General features: G+C 39.1%; 1 protein-coding gene across 3 annotated transcripts; it reads left to right on the forward strand.

Moving 5' to 3' along the window:
- The first annotated feature begins 406 nt into the window (after positions 1–406).
- On the forward strand, positions 407–19,056 carry SLC30A5 (solute carrier family 30 member 5). Of its 3 annotated transcripts, XM_038124863.1 has the most exons (16): positions 407–655; positions 846–968; positions 3,299–3,365; positions 4,616–4,701; positions 6,082–6,169; positions 6,888–6,975; positions 8,608–8,684; positions 9,835–10,005; positions 10,664–10,952; positions 11,316–11,524; positions 12,487–12,644; positions 13,249–13,378; positions 13,745–13,970; positions 15,288–15,514; positions 17,372–17,500; positions 18,104–19,056. In XM_038124863.1, the coding sequence occupies exons 1-16, from the start codon at positions 582–584 to the stop codon at positions 18,272–18,274; spliced, it is 2,313 nt and encodes a 770-aa protein (XP_037980791.1). In that variant the 5' UTR covers positions 407–581; the 3' UTR covers positions 18,275–19,056. The 3 variants fall into 3 exon arrangements, with proteins under 3 accessions (XP_037980791.1, XP_037980792.1, XP_037980793.1); XM_038124864.1 differs by lacking the exon at positions 17,372–17,500; XM_038124865.1 differs by lacking the exons at positions 17,372–17,500; positions 18,104–19,056 and adding an exon at positions 15,993–16,381.
- The last annotated feature ends 404 nt before the right edge of the window (positions 19,057–19,460 follow it).

A 19,460-nucleotide genomic window follows, 5' to 3' on the forward strand; every position in this document is an offset into this window, starting at 1 on the left:
TCTTGATTTCTTTGTCCTGCCTCAGTGCTGAACTATGTACCAAAATCAGGTGTTGGGAACCAAAACCGAGAGAGCTTGCTATACGCCTGGAAGAGAACAGCTAGCTCACAATATGGAAATTTCCTATTTTCCGCCTCAATTTTCCCATCTGTTTCAACTGGACATATGAGGCGTTTGAGAGGGAAACTGTCTCCTGATGCTTGATACTAGCGCAGAGCTCTGCGCCATAACAACACAAAATCAACCGATTTGCAATTTAAAAAAAAGGAAAAAAATAATCCTTTATCACTGCCCTAAGTCCCGCCCCCCACCCCAAGGGCAGGGAGCCGCTCCCCTCACAGCCCCGGCCCCGCCCCGCTGTGCGCAGTGCTCCCGCGCACGCGCGCTGGCGGGAGCTCCGCCTCACGTATTTCCCGTTCCCCATTCCCCCCGTTCCCGGCTCCCGTCCCGCTGCCCCGGTTCCCGCCTCGCCGCACTGCCCGCGGGCGATGCGGTGCTCCCGGCGCAGGGCAGGCGGGCCGCGCCTGAGCTCCTCCTGAGCGCTCGCAGCCGTTCCCTGCAGGAGCTGCCTCCGTCCCGCCATGGAGCAGCCGTACGGCGGGCAGGCCCTAGCCGGCGGCGGCGCGCTTGGGCCTGTGGATGTGCCCAGCGCCCGGTAACGGCGGCGGGGGGAAGCGGCCTCTCTGCTGGCTCCGGCGGGCGGCCCGTCGCCGTGCCTTCTTCAGGGGGGGCAGCCCCCCGCCCTCTCGGGGGCGGGGGGCCGGCGGCCTTCGCTGAGGCGTCGGGGCCGGGCCGGGCCCGGGCGGCGGCGTGGCAGATGCGAACCGGCCTCTCTCCTTCTACAGGCTGACTCGGTACATCGTGCTGCTGTGCTTCGCCAAGGTTTTGAAAGCCGTGGGGCTGTTTGAATCCTATGATCTTCTGAAAGTGGTTCACCTCGTGCAGTTTATCTTCGTAGTGCAGCTGGGGTGAGTGTGCAGAGGGTGGAGCCTTGTCCCCCACGCGTAATACGTTGGGTGTTCTTTGACAGCATCAAAGTTGTAACCCTGCATTATGTTGTTATCGTTTACTCAAAGAGGAGAAGGCATAATAATGAATCCCGGAAATGCTCTGTTCATAGCAGTGTTTTTGCTTCACATTTCTATTCACTGTAATTTCAGTGTCTTGCAATGTCTCAAGTTGGAAATGACCCATAAGTCCATTGAGTCCAACTCTCTGCTCCTTTCACAACTACCTGAAACTGAAACATATGATCAAGAGTGTTCTCCAGACACTCCTTGAGTTCTGACAGGTTTGGAGCTGTGACACTGCTGGAGAGCCAGTTACGGTGGCTGGCCACCCTCTCATTGAAGAACCTTTCCATAATGAATTTACCCTGATGCAGTGTCATTCCCTCTCATGCCCTGTCAGTGGTTACTGGAGATCAACATCTCCTCCTCCCCTGTCCCTCCACTGAAGGAGGTGCCACGAGGTGACCCCTCAGCCTTCTCTAAGCTGAGCAAACCAAGCAACCTCAGATGCTCCTCTTGGCTGCCTCCCCCAGATGCACTCTAGTAGTTTGATGTCCTACTGATACAGAGACACCCAAAACTGCACAGAGGACCTGGCTGAGGTCCCATCTGTGCACTGCAGAGCAGGACAATCACCTTCCCTGAGCAGCTGGTGATGCTGTCCTTGAATGCAAATGCACCCCAGGATACAACTGACCCTTTTTGTTGACTCACATTCAACTTTCCATCAACCCATACCTCCAGATTTCTTTCTGAGGGGCTGCCATCCAGCCTTTTGTGCTCTGTTTTGTGCATACCAGCAGGGTTACCCCAACACAGATGGAGAATCAGCACTCATTCTTTTCATATCATTGGCAGTTGTCCAGTTTTCTAGTCTTTCCACATGTCTCTGTAAGGCCTCTCGGCCCTCGAGAAACTTCAGTGTTCTTCCAGCTTCAAAGTTGGGCCTGTTCTGAGAGTGCTGTTGGTCACAGTGTGACTGTTGACAATCCAGCTGGCAATCCAGTGTCACACAAACGTGCTCTCACCTTCCCCCACCCCAGGGGGCTGGGGAGGAGAATCAGGAGGAAAACAAAAAATAAAACTCATGAGTTGTGATAAGAAGAGTTTAATAATTGAAATTAATAAGCAAATAAATTAATAGTAAGTTAATAAGCAAAGTAAAGTAATAAAAGGAAGTGATGCACAGTGCAACTGCTCAACACACAGTGACAGTACCCAGCCCATCCCCAAACCACAATCAGACCCCATGTGGGTAGTTCCCCCAGTTTTTGTACTGAGTATGTGGTATTTATGGTATGGAACATCCCTTTGGCCTCTTGGCCATGCTGCCTCCCAGCTTGTAGTTCACCTACTTGCTGCCAGAACAGCAAAAAGTTTTTGACTTCGGATAAGCGTCAGTAAGGAACAGCCAAAACTATGTTATCAATATTGTTCTCACCCTGAATCCAAAACAGCACTGCAGTAGCAGTAGCACTGGAGTAGCAGCTACTGAGAAAAATTTATCTCAGTCCAAGCTGAAACCAGGACACCGAGGCATGTCTAAATTTTCAAACAAGGGTGTGGAAGACCAGCTTTCTTCTTTATAGTTCGTATTCCTGAAGTACTTGTGGGATTCAGCTGGTGTTTTTCCCAGATTGAGGGGTGAGGTATGAAAACTGATAGCAAATACACTGAAACAATCTTTGCAGACAAAATCCTGCTTCATGTTTACATGATAAGATATGGAAGAGCATTTGGAATTTCCTTTTTTCTTTTTATTTCATATTCAAGTATATTTATGGACTTCTTTCTTGCATGTTCCCAAGCACCGTAGTTTTTTTTTGCCCATCACTTTTGATACCACTTGAAGAAGTTGTGTGCTGTATCTTTTACTCCTACAGGACTGTGTATTCAGCATTCTGTATATGAGTAAGCCCTTTTGTATACCTATCTTGCTAATAAAAATCAGAGTATTGTTTCTCTTCAAAACTTCTGAGATCATTTGTTTTGATTTTTGTAAATCACAAGTTGACTTATCATTAGCCATTCTCTCAAGAACTGGCATTTGAAGTTGACCAGAACTGTAGTTCACTTGTCATCACTGTAGTACTGGTAACTGATGCTGGTAATGCAGCTGGGAAAATAAAACCAGTGACTGTTGCCAGTGTGGCCTGTTAATGGATAAAATGTAGAGGAAGCAATTTTTTAAACTGAGCCAGGTAAGAGAAACTTAGTTGTTTAGGTCTGGTTTGAATAAAATGCTGACTGCTAATAAACTAATTGACAAAACTTTCTCCTTTTGACAGGTCTGCTTTTTTTATGGTTTTGTTTCAAAAACCATTTTCGTCTGGAAAAGTGGTAACCAAGCGTCAGGTGAGTTGACACATGAGTGACTCGCATCTTTGTAAATATTCTTGGCAGTATGGCTCTTGCCAAAATTGAACAGCAAACTGAGATTACTCCGCTTAGAAGATGTGGTTACAGGTTCTAGAGGTATACTACTAACTCAGTGTCTTGTGGACTGAAACATTCATCATTCTTAGCTTTTGTCGGCTTCTTTTGAGAGTATAGTGAAAAGGCTGGTCCTTGCCACCAAGCCAGCATCTGCTGTAAAGAGTGGATTTTCAAAAAGAGATGAGTCTGCTTAGGTGACCTGGCCAGTTAGACAGGCAATTTCTGGACTGCCAGGATGTCTAAATGCTCCAGTCTTGTCACTCAGAACAGAAGAGTCCTGTCTGCATGTGATGAGTTCGCAGTATCCCATGGAGTTTAGAGTAGAGCCAGGTTGGAATGTGCTCATTTGTGAGACATAAATTTTTTTCACCCACTTGATATTCATCTTGGATTTATGTAATTGTGTGCACAAAAACTTGATCCAGTGTGTGCAGTAAGTAGACAGAATCTGAAGGATAGCCTTGAAGTGTTCCTTGTGTCAACTGCTTTCATGACTAGATGCGTATGGCAGAATTTTAAAAATGTAAACAGGAATAAATGGCATCTTTGATTTGAGTTCAGAAAAATCTGTCCATATATGGTTATACTTTTGCTAAAAAATTTCAGTTTCTGGATTTTGAAAATGTTATGTTTGTTGTAGGTGCTTCACCTTATTTAGCATATTTCCAGAATTAATTTCTCCTAAAACTTGCATCTGAAGTTGATAAAGTATTGAATATCTGAATTACAGTCTACTTCCTGAAGAAAGAATATAACACACAAATAAATATTTGTAGGCATAAGGTCTTAGCCTCAATTTGTACATTTTATCTAGTTCTTATTTTGTTTATCTTTTTCTGATATATACAATAGATTACAAAATAGGTAAATGGACTTGATTTTTTTTTTTAACTATTTTTCAGGCTTTTTGTTGAAGAGAGCTCAGACAATGTTACAGAATTTAGGACTGTGGTACAAAAAAATTCTGGTTCATCGTATGTCCAAATAAATCTTAGTTGTCCGGAAAAGTATCTAAGAAAATAATCGTACTTCAAATTATAATTATAGAACTTGCAAAGCACATGTTTTCCCCTCAATTTCTACAGCTATTGTGCTAAAACCATGTTAGTAATAGAGTGTTTATTTTGAAACTCTGGAGAAAATTATAATGAAATACCTTTCTTTTGTAGTGGATCAAAATTTTTAAGCATGCTGTTGTTGGATGTATCATTTCACTCTTATGGTTTTTTGGCCTTACTCTATGTGGACCACTGAGGTAAATACATATCTACTGTAAATACTGGTTTTCTTTTGTGATCCTTCCCTGTCTTGCTCCTTTGGTTTTTTTTCTCTGTCTGTCTGACAATGCTGCTAGCCATTTGATGTATATACAAAAACTTACAAATTTTCATGTGAAATTTTTAGTGCTTGGGAAAAAATACATATAATTTCTGTAGAACTTGTAAATTTCTTCTACCAGAAGAACTACTTCTTTTATGAGATGCCAGTGAAATTTTTAATAGTGCTTAAACACTTGATGTAAGTGATACATCAAGGTGACTTAGTGCAGTTTTTGTCACTTCCCTGCTCTCATTAATGTAATGCCAACTGTTTATTTACCTCTTTGGAGTCTGTGGCTTGATGGCTAATGGTAGTAGCTGGTATTCTTTGACAGGTGACTAGAAGCAATTTCTGCACTTGTTGCAGAGTACTTCTTTATCTGGTTGGCTGTGTGCTCTGTGTTGAAATTGGGTAACATTAGTGCATATACAGGTAAAACCATTTGTGCTGTGTGTTAGTACTACTGACTGACAAACTATGAAAGAGTAGCTAGACTTTCAAATGAAGGCTAATATACTGGAAAGCATGTTTCACTCTAGAGAGGAAAGGAAACCCTTAAATGATATATTTTATTTTATCATCTACATAGGAGAAGGCATATCTAAGAGTAAAAATACTGTGATTAATTATATTAATGTAGTTAATACTCATGTCTTTGTGGATGCTGGCAGTCTTCCCAAACCAAACCGGCTGCATGGGTCCAGTCATGTTGTATTGCTGTAGAGAGGATTGCAAAAGCATTTGGTAAACTAGAGGGCAATAATTACTTTCATGTTCTGCTCAGGAAAGGAAAGCTGTCAATACAGCTTGGTAGTCAGCCTTTGCTGTCTGAAGGACGTAGCATGGAAGCTAGAATTTTTTATTTTCAGCAATTAAGAGGCTTTGAGGTGGCATAGGCTACTAGGTCATCAGCACATCAATGAACAGGACGCAGTAGTACAGAACAGGACATCTTTTTTTCTCTGGAAACAGAAGCTGGTTTAGAGGAGGTATTATAGTGGGAATAATAACTCCATCTTGAGCAAGTTGGTATCTTGTTGTGTTGCTAAAAGAAAATACAATTTTAAGTTATCCATAAATGAATCTGTTACTTGAATTAGGAAGTTCCTGTTTTGTAACATGTATAGTTGTCTGCAGCTAGATCAAATGCTGGTGAAGGCAAATTGATTTGTGTTTTTTCTTTTGAATTTTTAAACCTGCTGTTGTAATCATAGGATTAATCTTTGTTGTGTCACTAATTTTAGCTGAAGTAGTGTATATCAAGATTTGAGGTAAACTCATTGTAAATGGAGTATTTATTTCTTTTTTCTTATAGGACATTATTACTGTTTGAGCACAGTGATGTGGTTGTGCTGTCACTCCTTAGTGTCTTGTTCACAAGCTCAGGTGGAGGACCAGCAAAGGTATTTAAAAATCTCTTTTACCAAACGTAAAACATACTAAATCCTATAAATTCAAGTACTTCTTTACCTGGAACAAACTGTGTTTTGGATCCATGTTCATAGAAAATGTGCTTTTTTTAGTTTAATTAGTGGTGAAATAGTAAGACGTACTACTTGCAGTGGTTTAAGTCTGGGTGGTGAAAGCTCTGGGAGCTGGGATTTCATAGCTACCTCTGTCCTTTCCCAACAAAAGAACTTCAGAGCTGTTCTTTCTCATAGTCTTTGCATAGTTTTTTAGCCTTTAGGTCCCATAAGACAAAATCCAATAGTTTGTACAGATCTTGTTTGTAGCTCATTGATGCTATGAAATATTAAATCATCAGGCTGAAGTAGCAGTGCATTCTGGCAGGCAGAAAGACACCATGAAGAAAGTAATCACACTTAAAGTTCATAAGATATTGGCATCTAGCTTGCTGCAGTGGTGATATGTCCTGAGTTACCTGGTAAGTCTAAAAAACAGGAAAAATGTGAAATTATATTGTCAAGGTCACTTTCTTAAAAATAATATGGGTTTCTTTAATGGTTTTCTTACTGGAGTACGCTTATACTGATCAGGAAGCAGGGAAGGAGAGGACCTATTTCCTAGATTTTTTTACAGTAATATGTTGAACCACTTTAGAAATACTTGGGGTTTTTTTGTTGTTTGGTTGTTTATTGTTTGTTTGGGTTTATTTTACAGACAAGAGGTGCTGCATTTTTCATCATAGCTGTCATCTGCTTACTACTTTTTGATAATGATGACCTCATGGCTAAAATAGCAGAACATCGTATCCTTTCTTGTTATGTGAAAGAGCAAGTGACTCTTAGTACTGGAGCAGAAAAAATGTGAAATTGAGTGTACTGAATTAAATTACAATTAGAAGTTATTTTGAAGTTAGTTTTCAATTGATCATCTCATCATAGTGTACTGACAAAAGGTAGTACATCTACAGATGGGCAGTAAAAACGAACAAGGTGAAAGTAAACTTTCCAAAGGAAGAATAAAAACATGGAATTATGCAAATGGTGTATTCTTTTTGATGAACCTTTTTGATGAATTTACTTTGTTTTCTGTGAGTAGAATCATGAAATAGAGTCGTGGAATGGCCTGGGTTGGAAGACATCTTAAGATGATCAAGTCCAGCTGTTCACCCAGAACTGCCAAGCCTATCACTAAATCATGTACCTAAGTGCTACATCCATATGTCTTTTAAAAGCCACCAGGGATGTTCATTTGGTCACTTCCTTGGGCAGCTTGTTTCAATGCTTGATAATTCTGTGTGAAGAAATTCTTCCTAGTACTCAATCTACTCAATACTATTACTAATACCTGTTGTGATTTAAGGCTATTTCTTCTTGTCCTCTCAGAAAAAAAACTGACCCCCACCTGAGTTCAGCATGCTGTCATATAGTTGTAGAGTGTGGCAAGATCTGCTCTGAGCCTCTTTTTCTCCAGACTAAACACCCCCATCTCCATCAGCTACTCCCTGTAAGTGCTCCCCAGCTCTGCTGCCCTTCTCTGAACACACCTCAGCACCACAGTGTCTTCTTGTACTTAGGGGCCCAAACCTAAACACAGGATTTGAGGTGTGGCCTCACCAGTGTCCAGTACAGGGAAACAATAACTTCCCTGCTCCTGCTGGCCACACTGGGCATGCACTGGCTCGTGTTCAGCCATTCCCAGGTCCTTTTCCTGGGTAGCTTTCTATCCACTCTGCCCCGGCCTGTGGAGCTGCCTGGGGTTGTTGTGACCCACGGGCAGGACCCAGCACTGGGCCTTGTTGAACCTCATACCATTGGCCTCAGCCCATGATCCAGCCTGTCCAGATCCCTCTGCAGAGCCTTCCTGCCCTCCAGCAGATCAGCACTCCCACCCAGCTTGGTGTCACCTGCAAACTGACCGAGGGTGCACTCCATGAGATCATTGGTGAAGATACTAAACAGGACTGGCCCCAGTACTGAGCCCTGGGGAACAGCACTAGTGACTGAAAACCAGCTGGATGTAACTCTGCTCACCACCACTCTCTGAGCCTGGCCATCCAGGCAGTTCTTCATTCAATGAACAGTGCACATGCCCAAGCCAGGACCAGCTGGTTTCTCTGAGAAGATTATGTGGGAAATGGTGTCCAAGGCATCCATGCAGCCCTGAAGTCCATGCATCCACAGCTTTTCCTTCATTCACTAGGCAGGTCACTTCATCATAGTGGATCAGGCTGGTCAGTCAGGACCTGCGTTTCACAAACCCATGCTGACAGCTGGGCCTGATCTCTGGTTGCCCTGCACATGCCAACGCACCATAGAGCTCAGTTTGCTTACCTCTGCTTTCTGTGCTCTGCTACCTTTGCCTGTTCTTGTTCTTGGTTAGAAAAAAAAAAATAAAAAGAAAATCTAATTAAACTCTTCCTTAATTTTTTATATAGCTGAGGGGCATCATGACAGTGCTCTTACTCATGTTCTCTATACAGTCATTGCTTTTCTGGGTGTTGCAGATCACAAGGTAAATAACATCTATTTTAGAATCTTTATCTAATTTTTGAAGGTAAGAATTTCACCAGCTCAGAGCTAATCCAAGCTGAATCAAAACCAAAAGGTTGAACATCCCTACCCCATATTGGAAATGAACTAGCACTGTAATTTTTGCACACTGATTGGAGTATGAGTAGCTTCAATACAGTAAGCCAAACCATTCAACCTTTACAGCTGATAAGGACTTCGCTGTAATGCATGGCCTAACAAGTCTCATTAAAATTATCATGAAATATTCTGTTATCAGTGTTCTTGGTGTTTATAATGCTTTGCCTACAAGCCACTTCTTACTCACTTTTGGGGCCTGTGTTTTGTTTCTGCATCTTTAGCTTTCGCCAGTCTTTCCTTTACAATATACTTGTATTTGAAGACACAGATTCTGATACTTCTCAGTAAGATAGTCCTATTGTAATTGGTGGTATGAATAGTTGAATATCGTAATCTGACTGTATGGGGTTGAACTGGCTGATTGAGTTGTGTTAGCTTAGTCTTGCTAAAGTGGCTTAATTGAGGACTAAAACAGGAAAAAAATAGGGAGCAGCTGAAAATGTATTAATATAAAAATAAATCAAATATTAGAAAGACCGGTTAATGGTGCAAAAAAGCAAGTGTGATCTAAGAGAGATGAGATGCTGTGTATCTTGTAATTCATTTAAAGAAAAATTTTGAAAGAGTGTATTGTGAAGAAATAGGGTGTGTTCAAAGGTAAGTGGATGACAAGGCTACGAAGGGTTTAGAGGAAAAGATTATGTGAATCTTTGGGGGTTTATGTATGCTTTCAACACGCTTTTAATAATGGAAGATGGGAAAACTTTGGGTGATTTTTCTTCTTCCTCAGATCCTGTTGGCTACCATTTTGCTGCTGGTGTAGGCCAATTAACACTATTGAGAGTTTTAAAATTCAACTCATGCTGTTGTGCATAGTGCTAAGGCACAACTATGTATGCTATGTTACTGTTTGTAGCTAGAGTAAAAATTACAGGAAATATCCTAGTTTTGGCTTTTGTTTCCAGGTTAATTAAGGAAAACACATTAATATTTCCTCCTTGTAAGTTTCACTGTGTTTGGAGTGAGGTTTTTAGTACTTAAGAAATGCTAATGGAATCCCGTTATATTTCCAGGGTGGAGTACTGCTTCTGGTACTGGCATTGTGCTGCAAGGTTGGTTTTCACATGGCATCCCGAAAACTATCTGTAGATGTAGGTGGAGCCAAGCGTCTTCAAGCTTTGTCCCATCTTGTTTCCGTCCTTCTGTTGTGCCCATGGGTTATTGTTCTCTCTCTGACAACAGAGGTAAGATAATAAGTACAAAAATAAATAATTTTTTGTAATGATTGTGAATTTAAATTGCAATTTAAATCTTTCCTTTAAAACATCTTTAAAATTACCAATGTTGCTGTCTTTATTTTTGTAGTAAGCTTTGTTTGAAAATGTTCCATTATGCTTTTGTTCTATATTTGTTTTTTATCTGTGTGATACTTTAATTTCCTGGTTTGTATGATAAATGTGTTTCATCCTTCTAGCTTAGAAACTGTATATTGCGTTCATCTAGTAACATTGCACAAGCATTAATGACTTTATAAATACAGTGCTCTTTTATCCCTAAGAAGTAGATCATTTATTGTCATTTTAAAAAATGCTCTTTATGCTTGCATGCATAGGGAGAATAGGCCATTGCAACCATAGTATTGTATATGGAATTCCTTTTATGAACAGGAAAGTATTTAAAATAGAGCGCTTCAGTGCATTTTAGATACATGTCTCTTTTTATATCTGGAATGATATGTTTATATGATAAATTGAAAATATAAAAGTATTTATGTTGTATGGATTACTGAAAACACTTGTAATTCAAGTGAACTACTTGAATTTATTACTACTACATTTAATGCTATAAATACAATCACTCTTCTGGTGAGCAGTCCTGTTTGAAATACTTTTTTTGTTGCAGAGTAAAGTAGAGTCTTGGTCTTCTCTCATCATGCCTTTCATAACAGTCATCTTCTTTGTTGTTATCCTGGATTTCTACGTGGAGTCCATATGCTCTGTGAAGATGGAAGCTTCCACATGTGCTCGATATGGATCCTTTCTTATTTTCATTAGTGCACTGCTTTTTGGAAACTTTTGGACGCATCCAATAACTGACCAGCTTCGAGCTATGAACAAGCCACCACACCATGAAAGCACAGAGCATGTTCTTTCTGGAGGGGTGGTAGTGAGTGCTGTCTTCTTTGTTTTATGTACGTATTCTTGTCTAAACTATAGTAAATCTGTGGTCTGTGTGACTGGGAAGCCAATCAGAAAATTGAGGTGTATGGAATTCTTTTGGATGAGCTTTTGTGGATTCTTTGGCATAAGGCAGCCTGTAGCTTTTCTCTCTTCTATTGTCTGTCTGCAGAAAAAAAAATAGGAATGTGATCTGTTGTGGAAGTGATGATCTAATTCTATGTAGCAATAAAATCCAGTAATAAACCTCAAGGTGAAGTTGACAATCAATTTGCTGCCAGAAAATTTCATGTAAACTTTGACTGCTGATTAAACACATTATAAAATAGCTGTGAAGCTTAGAAACAGCAACAAAAACTTCAATACTTTCCTTGCAGCTGCCAATATCCTGTCCTCCCACTCCAGGAAAGGGCAGAAGGGTACCCTTATTGGCTATTCCCCTGAAGGCACTCCTCTCTATAACTTTATGGGTGATGCATTACAGCAAAGCTCCCAGTCATTGCCCCGGTTTATTAAGGAGTCACTGAAACAAATCCTTGAGGAGTATGATTCTCGGCAGATCTTCTATTTCTTGTGCCTAAATCTGGTAAGTGCGTGGTTTTTTTCTTGAAACAAAATCACAATAGTGCATATATAATAAAGAAGAGTTATTCTTTAGAAGATTCCCATAATTGATTCGTTTGAAAGTGACCTTTGACAGGGCAATTTAAGTAGTGGTCACTGATTTGTTGTCACAGTTGCAGCACTGGTTCTATGTGTAAGGGTTACACCAGTAACTGAATACTTGTATGATTGTATGTTGAAGGTTGAGATAGCTCAATGTTGCCAGCAGGTAAGGTGAAACTGATAAGGCCTCAGTAGTAAAAGTGATAAGGATGGGGACAACAGAATGGAAGTTGTGGGATTGATTAGTGTCATATTGGAGCAGGGTAGTTTTATTTTTAGCTTTTCTTGAATAAGAAAAGATAATGCAGTAAGCAAAACTGATAGAACCTCATTTGCAAAGATCTTCAGAAAAATAAGGGGTGAAACTTGAAGTATCTGTATTAACTGTAAAGAATTCCATTATGGAATATGAAAGATTGGAAAAAAACTTTTTAAGCAGATGTTTCCTTGTGTGGTTTTCTCAGAGCCAGTTCCCAATTAAACAGTCAACTTACTCGTGAAGAAAATGTTGGCATTAACAGATTTATAGACAGCATTACTTTTACACTAATAATGTATTAGATCAGAGCTCTTGCATTTTTAATGATAAAATGCTTAGACTTTGTCTGCAGAATGTCACTTTAAAAATTGAAACAAAAAATTTACTCCTGTAAAGAGTTGTGTGAGTCTGTAAGGAGAGTAGTTTCAAAAATGTCTCTTTATAGACTTGGAGTACATAATGTATTTCACTTTAGGAGGAGGAGGAGAACTGGCCTAGAAATACTTAGAACAATACCTTTGAAAAATACTGAGTGTTCTATGAAAAGAATATCCTTCTATCTACCCACATATTAATACACAAGTTAATCTTTAAGGAAAAATTTAAACTCTGTTTTGTTTTAGGCTTTCACTTTTGTAGAGCTTTTTTATGGAGTATGGACCAATAGCCTTGGTCTTATTTCTGATGGATTTCACATGCTTTTTGATTGTTCTGCGTTAGTGATGGGGCTTTTTGCAGCTCTGATGACAAGGTGGAAAGCAACTCGCATATTTTCATATGGGTATGTATCTTGGATCTATTTTTTAAGGACTATTTGAAACTTAGCTTTCCTTGCTTATTTTCAAATTCAAATTTCAAATGGTGTGTGTGGGATATTTTAGTAATGTATGCTTCTGTGTGTTTTTTGCTGTGTGTCTTCTGTTCCATTTGTGCTCATGATATTCTCTTCTTGCTTGTGCAAAAAATGTGTCTGAAATGTAATTTTCATTTATCTCTACAAGTAAATCTTCTATCACTGTGAATATTCTTTAGAAATTGCCTCATGCTATGCATTTATGTCAAACAGAAATCTATGTTGAAAATCAGTGTTCGTATGAAGATTTAGATTCAGCTGATATAATTTAACTTTATATGTTTGCATAGCAGTTTAGCAGTTTGAAGTCCTGAATGGGCAGTATAGATAAGAGAATACTTCTACATTGTCTTATTATAATGGAGTTTGGACAGTTGGAAACTGGCCACCTCTTGATCAGAAAAAGTAACTCAGAAATTGAGACATGATTATGTGACATTGAGGGAAAAAAACCACAGCAGTCTTAATGCTGTATTGAAAGAATTATAACTTTATTTATTATAACTTTGACATTGGTTCCATTTACTTTCAGGTACGGACGTGTAGAAATTCTCTCTGGATTTATTAATGGCCTCTTTCTGATGGTGATTGCTTTCTTTGTCTTCATGGAATCAGTGGCGAGACTGTTAGATCCTCCAGATATAGATACAAACATGCTAACTGTAAGTTTTGTCCTTCTGTTTCAGTGTAGTTTTGCAGTTTATCTCCAGGGCGACAGTCCTTCCGGTACCTGAAGGAAGCTTTCAGGAGAGCTGGAGAGGAATTTTTTGCCAGGGCATTTAGTGGACAAGGGGAAATAGCTTCAAACTGAAGCAGGGCAGGTATAGAATAGATATTAGGAATTAATTCGATATTAGGAGGGAATTCTTTACTGTGAAGGTGGTAAGGCTCTGGAACAGGTTGCCTAGAGAAGTTGTGGGCTTCCACAGTTTTCCTTAATTAAGTGGTTTTGGTTACCATGTTCTAGAAAATAAGTTTGAATACCTGTGAGGATGCAGTGAAGTTAAAGACTTTTCTCCCCCTCACAGCCGGTCTCTGTTGGAGGGCTGATCGTAAACCTTGTTGGTATCTGTGCCTTCAGCCACGCACACTCCCACGGGGCATCTCGGGGAGGCTGTCCCACACATGATCATAGCCATTCTCACCATGGCCACAGCCACAGCCACGGGCACGGCCATTTCCACAGTGACCATGGCCACAGCCATGGACATTCCCATGGATCTTCTGGAGGAGGCATGAACACCAACATGAGAGGCAAGTACAGATTGTTGAATCATAACTGATGTATGTGATTTCTAGGAGACTGAAGATTTTCATGATCAGACCTATGCAGTATTATGCCTCAATCTAAAAACGCTTTCAAGGAGTGATCTGATAGGCAGTAAATGCACTGTACAGGAATTGTTCAAACCATTTATGAATTAATTTAACTTGAAGAAACATGAGATATTTCTGTGCATAGATATGTAATACATAAGGAACAATAAAAAGCAGTAATCTATAGTACTCACTAACATTAAAAAAGGTCACTGTAAACCAAACTGGAAATGAAGGTACAATGTCTCTATCTATAAAGATATTACCATCCTTCTAGGAATCATGTGACAGCTGGTTGTAAAAATACTGGGAAAGGGGATAAGAAGCAGCAGAACAAATACAGACCAGCATAGCATATGCTTTTATTTGTGATTCAGAAGATAAAATGGTAAAGAAAAACTTTCAAATATGAAATAATGAAGCTGAGACAGGCACTGTGTATGAAAGTTCAGCATATAATTTTTCCCTAGTAGTTAGAAAATAGTTATTTACCAACTCCCTGGCTTATTTAAAAAAACCTTTTAAAATTGTGTTTTCTGTGTAAGCTTGTCAGAATATGGTGAACAGTGTCATATTTTATATGTTATTTTATGTCTTAACTCAGTTGGTTATCCTGGTTATTCATATTCATCATGTCTGTAATTTTTTTAAGTCTGCATATAGTCATGTTTCAATATTCTTTAAAATCCTGACACCTAACTAGTACTAATCTTACCAGTGGTTGAAGAGTATTTTTCTATGCCCATTGAATGTACATTGAGAATGAACTCACAATTAAAGCAGTAGAAAGTATAAGATTCGTAGCAGTAGCACAAAGACAATTCTTTTGTAAAATTGGAGTAGAATTGGCATACAAAAAACAACCAGTACATTCATGTATGTCCACATTAGCAAGCAATGTACACTGATCTTCTGACTCTCTGTTGCAGATCAATGAGTCCTTATATAAAGAGGTAAATGATTATGCTATATTGTACAAATCCCACTAACAATTGAAAGACTATTCACATGTACTTTAGTCTTTGGATGTCTAGCTACATCATTGGCCCATAGATTAAAATACGTTTTTTACAATAATTTGCAATTAAATATTAGAAGAGCTAAATATTTAGTGTGTTTTGTCCCAGGTTAGGCAAAGAGTTGTCTCAGTTTAGCTTGAGGACAGCTTTAGTAAGCCTTACTAAGTTTCTGCTATTGAATATATACATACATTTTAGACAGAACTGTTAATCACTCTGTTTGTTTTGGTTTTAGGTGTGTTTCTGCATGTGTTAGCAGACACTCTTGGCAGTGTTGGTGTTATCGTATCCACAATATTTATTCAGCAATTTGGATGGCTCATAGCTGATCCGCTCTGCTCTCTCTTTATTGCTACATTGATTTTTCTTAGTGTTATCCCACTATTGAAAGATGCCTGTCAAGTGCTTTTGTTGAGGATACCTCCAGAACAGGAGAAAGATCTGCATGCTGCTTTAGAAAAGGTACAATTATAAATGGTTTTGTATACAAACATACAAAGCTGTAACTGTTTTCGATGATTATTAAACGCAAGCAGATCAGTCAGACAGCTTCTGTTGTCTTAGACAACTTTATGTCTCGAGTTGTTTAAAATCTATTTGGCAGAGAAGTGACAGGATGACTAGTTCTAACTATAAAAGTTGGTTTGCGGCTAAAAAGACTTCCGCTGTTTTTTGGTTTTATGGATAGCCCATAATTTCAGACAAGAATGGTAACAGTTTGGTAAATGTACCACACTGTAGTACTGAAAAAGTAATATACAGTTCCCCAAACCTGCATCCTTTTTAAACTTGTTACAAACATTCAGGGTACAGGATTATATCTCAAGCTTGTAATTCCAATTTTTTCTGATATTTTTCCATATCACAAAGGGTATACTGGTTCACAGTAGGTGGGATGGCAAAACTTAAGCTGTTTTTTCTAATTATTTTCTCATTCTAGAGTGTTCTCTTCCTGTCTGGTGCAGTACGGCATCTGCCTTGAGGCTGTACCTATTCTTTGCTGTTGCCTCATTTTAAGTTCCTGCCCAGAATCGTAATGTGGACCTCATTGTGGAGAATTCCTCTCCGTAAAAGAATGAGTTAAAAGTTCTTTGAGGATGCCATCAACTAGAGGCTTCAAGAAAGACTATCCATATGGTGTCCTGTCAGTTACTAGATGGGAAAATGTGTTCTTGTCTGCATAAGAAAAACAAAAAAGAAAAGAACAAATGGGAATTGTCTGAGAGAGATTCATGTAGTGAAAGTGACATGCAAAGTGTGGTTTCACTTTTTGATGAGGGAAGACAGTAATTCTGAGAGACTGGGGAAAAATAAAGTACTTTTTGAGAACAATCAAAGAGCAATTGATTAAAAGATAATAGGAAATGCATTTTAAAAATTACACCACAGTAAAACAGTGTGTTTGCTGTAGGTTGACCCTGTCCAGTAGCCAGGCATCCATACAGCCACTTGCTCACTCCCCTCCTTCATCACCACCAGTGGAATGGCAGCATAGCAAAAAAACCTTGGGAACAATATAACAGGTGAAGGAAGAGCAGTGGAAAAAAGAAAAAAAAAAAAAAGCAGTCCCCAAACAACAGCCACCTTGGAAGCCAAAATCCCCCCTTCATCCTCTACCCCAGTTTCTACCGCAGAGCAAGGTGTTACATGGTGTGCAGTAACACACCATGGACAGCTTGGGTTAGCTGCCCTGGCTGTGTCACCTCCCTGCTTCTTGCCCATCCCCAGCCTACCCACCAGGGCAAGGGCAAAGTGGGAAAAATAGAAAGCCTTGAAACGGTCTGATAGAAAAGAAATAGCCTGAACAGTTCAGCATTTGTTACCAAAACGCTTTTAAGCAGAAATCCAAAATACAGCGCCTTATCAGCTGCTCTGAAAAATCATCCCAGTCAACCCAGAACAAAGATCAATTTGAAAAAATTAATGTACTATGGAAAAGAAATTATGTCTCTAAATAAAGTTCAGCTGTAATAACTAAATATAGTTGCTGAACAGTGAGGTGACCAGTGCCCTCATAGATGCTGGACCAGTATTCTGATTAGTCTATCCATTTATGTTCCTGTGATCTGTTCATAAATCAAGGCATGTTTTTTCCTCATCCTATTTAGCATTGCTCTTCTGAGGTTTTCATTTGGTTTGACTTTCACATTCTAGAATTTTACAGTAGTAGCAAGGTAACCTTTCAATACAAGGTATTTCTGAATATAGCTTAGTTGGAAAGCTGCAGTTCTGTTTCCTTGTGAAATATTATCCACCAATAGCCATGTACATTTACAAGTTTAAAATTACTTAATTTTTGCTAATGAAATTTCTTCACAGATTCAAAAAATAGAGGGAGTTATATCCTATAGAGATCCTCATTTTTGGTGTCACTCTGCAACTGTTGTGGCAGGTACAATACATGTGCAAGTGGTATCAGATGTGATGGAACAGAGAATTGTACAGCAGGTACAGTGCAAGTTTTTTAGACTCTTAATTCCTTAATTTCCTACTTGGCATCTCCCTTTTGGTCACAGACTAAAGTTTCAAGTTGGCATGTATGATTTTTTTTTGTAGGTCTGGGACCTACTGTCTCAGAGCTGGTCTCTAATGCCGGACTGCCCCTTGCCTGCTAGCTTGAAATTAGTCATGTAAAGAGTTCTTTACTAGAACATCTGCCAAAACACTGACTGACAGTGGCACTACATCTGCTCTGAGAAAAGAAGGGGAATGTTAAAACAGGCCTACAAAACAGGGAATAAACAGTAGGGATATCTGGATGCTAATCACATGTCTAAAACAAGATTACCACTACCTATCTGCCATGGGTTTTTCTTGTCCTTAAAAAGATGTATATTTCCTGTGCAAGACACTGAGAGTCACCCAGTGTGCAAAAGTTGCAAAGCCATACCCTCTAAAGCTAGTCTTTGCTAGTCTTTGCTTTCCAGAGAATTGAATTCTTCACAATGATACATGGGGCTTTTTTACTGCATTGCAGAGCCAGCATACTGCAAGTTACTGTGGGATACATGTGAAGTGCGATACTAATGTTAACCGTACCATTCTGTTCAGGTCACAGCAATTCTGAAAGATGCTGGTGTAAACAACTTAACTGTCCAAGTGGAGAAAGAGGCTTATTTTCAACACATGTCTGGACTCAGTACAGGATTTCAGGATGTCCTTGCAATGACTCAGCAGCTAGAATCCATGAAATACTACAAAGATGGTACTTACATCATGTGATACAAATTTGTATTTGCCAAAGGAGATGTAAATGGTCAAGCCAATGAATTCCATATTTGTATTTTTGCTGGGAGATCTTGCACATACATGTACAGAAACAAATGTACTATATATTTGAACTTTTATCTTTGTTAATTGGATTGAGAAGCTTTTATAAAGGAAATAAGAAGGACTTGAGTACCTGCTGTAAATGTGAAAATAATCGAAATCTTATATACTAAACTTGGTGTTTACTAAACAGAAGTCTTGAAACTTGCAGATGAGCACAGATGTATTCCATACTTTCTCTAAAGTGTGGAACATCGGTATTTTAATTTCTTGTTAACAGTGGGAAATGGAAGTAGTTTATATTGGAATGCAAACAATCAACGGGGCACCACTTTTCTTTCTTTCAAGGATAGCTTGAAGACTCTTGGAATGAAAAAAACACTTTATAATGGGGATTAAAAAACATCAAGTCCTGTGTTTTGCATACTTTGTCAGATAATAGAAATATACAGTTTTTATATTATGTCTCAGCATACAAATCTGATTTCTGTACTTAATGCACCAGAGCAAATATATGTTACCATTTTACAATTGTATTTAACTAATTTTTTAGAAGAAATCCACAGATTTAACAGTGAGAAATAGGGAAGGGAAGAAAAATGAAAACACTTTTTCCTGGGAAGACTCAGAATCATAACTCAAACCACTTAAAATAAAACTTTTTGTACTTTTTATATTAATAACTACAAATGAAATATTTGAAGTCTGGAAGTAATAAATCAGTGAGCATCCTAGCACTCAGCTAAACTTCATCTCTTCAAGATATGTTATCCTGTACTTTACTCAATTTTTTTAGTAATACCATGACAGCTGCAGTTGTACTGTAGCCAACTGTACCTCCATATGTTATCTAGGGAAGAAGTTCAGGTTTAAAATGCTAAACTATGAAAGTAGTCTTGGACTTGACAAGTTGCTGAAATGAACAGTAAATTAAGACTTCTTGACTGGAAAGTGAAAGAGTGCCTTTAAGAAAGAATTCTGGACGTTGAGGACTTAATACTGCAAAGAAAAATCTGTGTGTTTAGTGAAAATCTGTCAATGGGATAATAAAATACATCTTCAGAGGTAGTTGTGCTTACATCTGTTCCCAGGCTTCTTGTGCCCCCTCTTCTTGTCTGTAGCACATTAATATTTTCCT

This window comes from Motacilla alba, chromosome Z (genome assembly GCF_015832195.1).
Source record: "Motacilla alba alba isolate MOTALB_02 chromosome Z, Motacilla_alba_V1.0_pri, whole genome shotgun sequence".
Lineage (NCBI taxonomy): Eukaryota > Metazoa > Chordata > Aves > Passeriformes > Motacillidae > Motacilla > Motacilla alba.